This window comes from Sitophilus oryzae, unplaced genomic scaffold (assembly GCF_002938485.1).
Source record: "Sitophilus oryzae breed Bouriz unplaced genomic scaffold, Soryzae_2.0 scaffold_111_pilon_pilon, whole genome shotgun sequence".
Lineage (NCBI taxonomy): Eukaryota > Metazoa > Arthropoda > Insecta > Coleoptera > Curculionidae > Sitophilus > Sitophilus oryzae.
The window spans coordinates 1,123,963-1,131,325 of NW_022145749.1; the positions used below are offsets into that span (position 1 = coordinate 1,123,963).

General features: G+C 31.2%; 1 protein-coding gene across 1 annotated transcript; it reads left to right on the plus strand.

Annotated features, from left to right (window-relative positions):
- Positions 1–5,080: 5,080 nt before the first annotated feature.
- Positions 5,081–6,352, plus strand: LOC115883561 (DNA-directed RNA polymerase III subunit RPC8). The gene is made up of 4 exons (XM_030901926.1): positions 5,081–5,469; positions 5,542–5,725; positions 5,894–6,153; positions 6,214–6,352. The coding sequence occupies exons 1-4, from the start codon at positions 5,359–5,361 to the stop codon at positions 6,262–6,264; spliced, it is 606 nt and encodes a 201-aa protein (XP_030757786.1). The 5' UTR covers positions 5,081–5,358; the 3' UTR covers positions 6,265–6,352.
- Positions 6,353–7,363: the final 1,011 nt, after the last annotated feature.

Sequence of the window (7,363 nt, forward strand, 5' to 3'; positions counted from 1 at the left end):
TAATATCAAATATAAAAGCAGATAAAACTGGCAATTGCCCAGTAGCACAGAATATCTAGCTACGCAACAGAAGCCTCGTTACATGTATAAAATCGTAGGTAGCAAAAGGAGACAGGCTTTAAAAGCCTGTCTCCAAATCAGATATTTTGATGTGGTAGTTTCACTACTACATAACAGAGGGCGATAAATTTAAAAGAAAACAGTTTTCTACAAACGAAATTTAAAAGAATTTTATGCAGTGTTGCCATTGTGTAATTTATATTGTAATACTTCCTGATAAAGCCTACATTCAAATTTGCTACATCATTTAAACATATTAAAATAGATTAGAGCTCTTTTTTTCAAACGTTTAAGTATTTAACTTGCCATGTTAGTTGGAGTTAAATCTTACGAGCTGAATTAAAATCACTTCCTGACGTTTGATTCTAACTGAATCCTGAATTTTGATTGTAATTCGGCGACAATATAATAAGTATTGTTCTACTATTATGACACTACTTCCTGACGTTCGATTGTGTTCATACCGTATGATCGGGAAAAAACGGCGTTAGCGATGGCTATGAAATGAAAATCACTGTCATTTTATGTGTAAATTTATATGGGAAATGTCATCGATTGTCTTTTCCCAGCCAACTGGATGCCGTTTTTTTCGATATCATACGGTATTTGATATATACTTGCGTATTTTTCATGACATTGCAATATTATGGTACCATGGAGCATATCAAGTGATACCGTAATATAGTACCATATTACGATACATAGCGTTCGATTGGGCTTAAACTTGGTATATTACGTATCTTCAGTGATATTGCAAGCATATCAAGAGGCACCATAATAGTACCATATACGATACCATTTCCTAGCGTGCGATTGGACTTATACTTGGTATATTAAGTATCTTCGCTGACATTGTGATATGATGGTACTATGATGCATATAAAGTGGTACCTTAATATAGTACCATATTACGATACCACTTCCTGACGTTCGATTGGGCTCATATTTGATTATACTTGCGTATTTTTGATGACATTACAATATTATGGTACCATGAAGCATATCGAGGGGTGCCATAATGCAGTACCATATTACGATACCAATTCCACCAGTTCGATTGAGCTACTTTGTATACTACGTATTTTCGGTAACATCGTAATATAGAGCATGCACCATGGAGCATATAAATTGGTCCCTTCTATAGTACCATATTAGATACCACTTCCTGACGTTCATTTGGGCTCATATTTGATATATACTTGCATATTTTTGATGACATTGCAATATTATGGTACCATGAAGCATATCAAGAGGTACCATAATAGTACCATATACGATACCATTCCTGGCGTTCGATTGAACTTGGTATAGTAGAGTATCTTCCGGTGACATTGTAATATAATGGTACTATGATGCATCTACTATGATGCATATATAAAGTGGTACCTTAATATAGTACCACATTACGATACCACTTCCTGACGTTCGATTTGGCTCATATTTGATTATACTTGCGTATTTTTGATGACATTGCAATATTATGGTACCATCCCATATAACACAACACAATCCTATAGATATCTTGAGGATATCCACCAAGGATATAGTAAATATCTTAGGGATATCCAAAAACCAGAGGAGGATATTTATGGGATATCCAAGTGGGACAAAAAAAGTCATCTTCAAGACATCCCTAGGCAAGCCTTTTACGATTATTTAGGATATTTCTAGGATAATACAAGGATGATGTTGGGAGCATTATAGAATATTTTTAGGGCATTATATGAGGACTGTTATTTGACAATACTTACTTCATCCTTAGTTTATAGTAAAAACGTTTGCGATTTAGTTTTATTTAGCCACATTTTGACGTTATTCATTGGATATTTTTATTAACAGCTCTAAAATATACCTACATATTATGTCAATGAATTTTGCGTCAAAATTTAGAAGTTTATTTGTATGAGTTAAGAGCTTTCAATTTATGCTGTACCATCGAAAAAAAACGGCGTTCAATTGGCTTGAAAATTACGATCGATGACATTCCTCCTATAATTTTACGTACAAAATAACAGCAATCTTCATTTCCAAGCCACCTCTGACGCCGTTTTTTTCGATCGTATGGTATTATACCAGATTATACTACCCTTTATGGAGTTTAGCAGTTTATGTCTAGCAGCAGAGCTAGCAGCAACAGTTTACATCAAAGTTAGCACACAGGATACAGGTATAATTTCTAACACCACACATTCCAGAAACTCACAATTTAAACCCAAAAATAGGATTTCTGTTTGAATAGATCAAACACGAAAATGGGTTTAGAGATAAAGAACAAGCGATTTTCAACAAATTTTCACCTATAATTTTGTCACAAATTCTTCATTGTGAGAACCTGAGTTGTTCGTCGTTTTTTCGACATTAGTTGAGGTTAGGATAGAATTTCTGCTAGAACAAGGCTAGAACTATGAGTATAAGAAAAAAACTAAGTCAAACTCAACCAGTTTTGTTAGTTTCAGTCATTTTTAAGCCCATCCAATATCGACAAACGACCGAATTCACCTCGAATTTCACTAAATCAAAGAACTGAATAATACACGATGCAAAAACCATCAAAACTAAACAACTGTCGAGATGGACTGTGGGAAATTTTTTGCGCGGGCGTTTTAAATTCTCTGTATTACTGGGAGTGGCCAACCTCATAAATATCCAGATTATCCAGAAGATACCAACAGGATATTTTGTTGCCTTGACGTAATATATATATATATATCTATCTGTATGGTTTATTGCATTTTATGTAATATAAAAAGTAGTACATTATTTATTTTTCCTAAATATCTAGACGATATTGTTAGGATATTTTATTATCATGAGCATGTTTGGATATCTCAGCTGGATGTACATTAGATATACGACAGAGACATCCATAGGATATTCTATTCTGAGACATCTATAGGATTTCAGGATGTCTGGAGGATATCCTATAGATGTCTTTATAAGATGATCTTATAATGGGACATTCCGACATTCTATGAATATCCTGCGGATATTGTGTGTTTATGGGATGAAGCATATCAAGGGGTACTATAATGTAGTACCATGGTACGATACCATTTTCTAGCGTTCTGATTGGGCCCAAATTTGATGCTTGTGTTTCTTTATAAAGATTTGTTTAATTAATAATTTTAATTTATTTTATGAATTTTAATTTATTGTACGATGTCGTGACAGCAACTTTTATGCCGAACTAATATATTATTAATTGTACCTGTGTCACTTTTTAAAATCTATCTAGGTCTATATAAATAACGTGGCAAACAGAAAAAAATTGTTATTATAGCATTTTTTTAGTCAATTAACCTTTTTTGTACTGCATTTTAATAAATCATTTCCATTATTATTAAACGTATATTTCATTACTAACGTTTCAGCATTAATAAATATCACTATCAATTGCCCTGTATATTATTAATTTTAAAGGTAGTTAAAGTTATTTTCTTAGTTAACATAATAAAGTAGTGTATATTAAAAATGCATTTTGAGAGTATATGTTTTCTAATAATATACATAAAATTAAAACTATTTTAAAAGCCAAACGAATAATTAATATAAGTGTATCTGACAAGAAACGAAGAATAGAAAGAAATTATTATACACCAAAAAAAGAATGGGATGCCAATTAAAGTCTGTTTGAATCTTGGCAACTGTGCATTTTAGTTGAGCTTACAAGGTCGTCGACGTGCCGTCGATCTACGTCGATCCAAAACCGAAAGTTGAAAATTTCCAATTATATTCTGATTATCTCTGCTGATTATGATATTGTCGCGCCATCTAGTATTTTATTTGTGCAATTTTAGCTCTTTCATTTCGAGTATTTTTCTGTTGCGTAGCTAGATATTCTGTGCCAGCATGGTACAAAGAATACAAGGTATGATATTGCGCAGGTTGGTCGCTACGTCACAGGTGATAACAGGCGCTATTGGTCAGCACGCTCCGCGCGCCAGTTCAAATCGTCAAGATATTGTTATAAACCTGTTTTTTTGTTTATATACCGTCATTGAATTATCGCTAAGCAAGTTACTGTGGAGCAGTGCATAAGGAGTCGGGCTAGGAAGCGCGAGACCGGAGTTCGAATCTCGGCCGGAACATCACTTTTATTTATTTTTTTAAATACTGTTGTATTCTATAGTTTATTTTTGTAGTATAAAAAAAGATCTATTTATTCTGTTATTTTTTAATCTCCGTTATTAATATAAATTGATTGCTAGTACAATACCTCATTTAAATAAAATAATATTCTACTTTTTGAAATGTTTTGGGCCCTAATTGTACCTAAAAGTAATATATTTTTAGTGATATACCATATTGTAAACTATTTAATATTTCAGTCACTTAAAAAGTTAATTTGCATTGAATAATTGCCTACATTAAAGGAAATTTGAGCTATATAATCCTTGATGGGCATATTCTGGGTATGCAAATACTTCCTTTAAATTTTGGGTGTCGTTCAACCGATTTATTCTCAAAACCAGAAACTTCTACATATAAAAAGAAGCAGAGGTCACTAATTATAATAAACTTCACCCTTGGTATTACTTCCACTAATTATAATAAACTTCACCCTTAGAATTACTTCTATCACAATTACAATACGTTCATCTGCATTGGCATTTTCTACTTTTCGATGGGAAACAATAAACTTCCCAATATTTTTTAAATGATGTAACAATTCCTCTTGTGGTTACTTTTCCATAGATATCCTCAACTCTGTCCTCATGTGAATTCAGAGGCAATGAAAATGAAAATTATTTACCATAAACATCGCAAACTAAAAACCTAATAAACAATTTTATACCGAATATAGAAATAAATTCAGTATTCTTACCTATCGTCCAAATCCATGTTAATAGATAATTATTATTTTTAAATATATTTTTGGAACTGCTGGTTTTAGTAATTATTAAATTAAACGAACTAAAAAGTCTTAAATACAACAATTCTTAACCATAACCCGTCGAAACACAGATAGCTAGATGGACGTATTTCGGCACTTGCGTCGATGCGCTACAGGAACATTTGCCTGCGCGTCGTATGTCTTCTGGCAGTCTTTTAATTTTTCTGATCTGTTTGTCTATGCTATGGAACCACCTTTAACTTTAACCTATGTTTTTATTTAATATCAAATATAAAAGCAGATAAAACTGGCAATGGCCCAGTAGCAAAGCCAAAACCGAGACAAGACAAAGCAGATAAAAGTTTCTGTATTTTTTTTTATGAAAGCAATTCAAAGTGATATTTTATGGGATATATCAATATCTTTTAAGCGAAGTGTTAGAAGTGATAGAACCTAATTTTACCATGTTTGTTCTAGCCGAAATGAAAAATGTAACCAGAATTTCTCCTGAATTATTTAATCTAAATTTAAATGAAGCAGTTGCTGGAGAATTAAATAAGAAACTTGCAAATAAGGTACCTGCTGTAATTCGACATGTTTTTGCTTGTTTATGGTAATCATAATACTAAAAAACTATTATCTTGCAGGTTCTTTTAAATGTCGGCCTTTGCATAGCTCTGTTTGATATTACCAGTATTCAAGACTCTTTTATTATACCAGGAGATGGGGCATCACATACAATTGTTTATTTTCGATATATAGTATTTAGACCTTTTATGGAAGAAATATTAATTGGAAAAATTAGGAGTTGTAGCCAAGAAGGAGTTCACGGTAGGTATAGTCCTTATATATTTACCTAAATTTTTACATACTTACAAAAATATACATTAACTTCTAATCTTATATTATTTATGTCAGTCTTTAATTGTATTTGTATTACTGTGCCATCATTAATAATTACATTATTAATAATATTATTTCAAGTAATTCTTGTTTAAGTCACAATGGGATTTTTTGATGATATTTTAATTCCTCCAAGTGCTTTACAACACCCATCAAAATTTAATGAAACAGAACAGGCATGGGTATGGGAGTATGACACTGGAGATGGTAGTAAACATGATTTGTTTATGGATTCTGGAGAATCTATAAGATTCAGAGTTACGGCAGAAATATTTACAGAAACTTGTCCAGCTGGCCCTAATGGTATTCAAGAAGCTCAGGATATTACAGAAAGTAAAGTCCCTTACAGCTTAATGGTAGGGATTTAGTAAGGTGATATTATTCTTGATTTATTTGAATACTGGCTTTTATTTTAGGGTAGTATAAATGAGCCTGGTCTTGGTCTCTTATCATGGTGGGATAATTAGAACTTAAATAATTATAATATATGAAACTTGTGATAATATTTAAGAAACCTCATATTTATATTAATAAAAACAAATTTCATCTAGAAAATATCTATTTTATTGGCAAAAAAATTATGTACAATAACTATTAAAAAAATCTAAAAGTAACACTTAAAAAGTTTGTGGGTATCAAACAGCAGTTCAAAATAATTACAGGTACTTAATGACATCTTAATGATTATTGATAAGTAATAATTAAAATTGCACACAATGCCATCTTTAAAAATATAAGTAGAATATTCACACTATTGATGGCACAAAAAAAATATTTTATTATTAAGTAAATAAGTGTTCCTTATCCATAATTCTGAATAGAAACGGAATTGAATTTTAAACTCATTATTGCACAGTATAAATATTAAGAATAACAATTAGTGGACAAAATTCTGAAAATTGCACAATCAATGAGCATATGATGTCATATATTTAAATCTTTGAGGACATTTACTTCTGGGTTGAAAATATTTATAATTTACATTCAACATCATTTTGTATTCTTACATGTCATTATGTCATTATTAAAAAATCCGGAATATAACTTAATTCCGGATTTTTTGATATAGCTACAATAGATTTGGAGAAAAAGATGTTAAACAGCATTGCAGAAAATCATAACATATGAGTACCTATTTCACCTGTAAAAATTATTATATTTGTTTTGATTTTCTGTAGAAATTGTATTTCTTTTACACTGAACAAGAATCTATAAATGTTAAAGTAAAGCCCCATGTAATTTAATTTAAGCTGTTTGCAATCTGAGATTCGTAATTATAACAAATTTTAGTAACCAAATATTCATTTACTATTTTATTCAGAAAATGTAGCAAAGAACTAGGTAATTGTATACACGTTTGGCAACGATCGGCTTTGGATCCCAATTTTCCTGTTTAAGAAGAGTACAATGAAAATAGGTATTATACGAAGCTATTTAAAATACTCGGTTCAAAACTGAAAAAGTAAAATATTGCGCCCATATGAAAAATGTAGCTGATAGTTCTAGAAAAGAAAAACATCACATGTGATTTTTCACGCCACCAAAAGATGACACCCAGAACTTTTC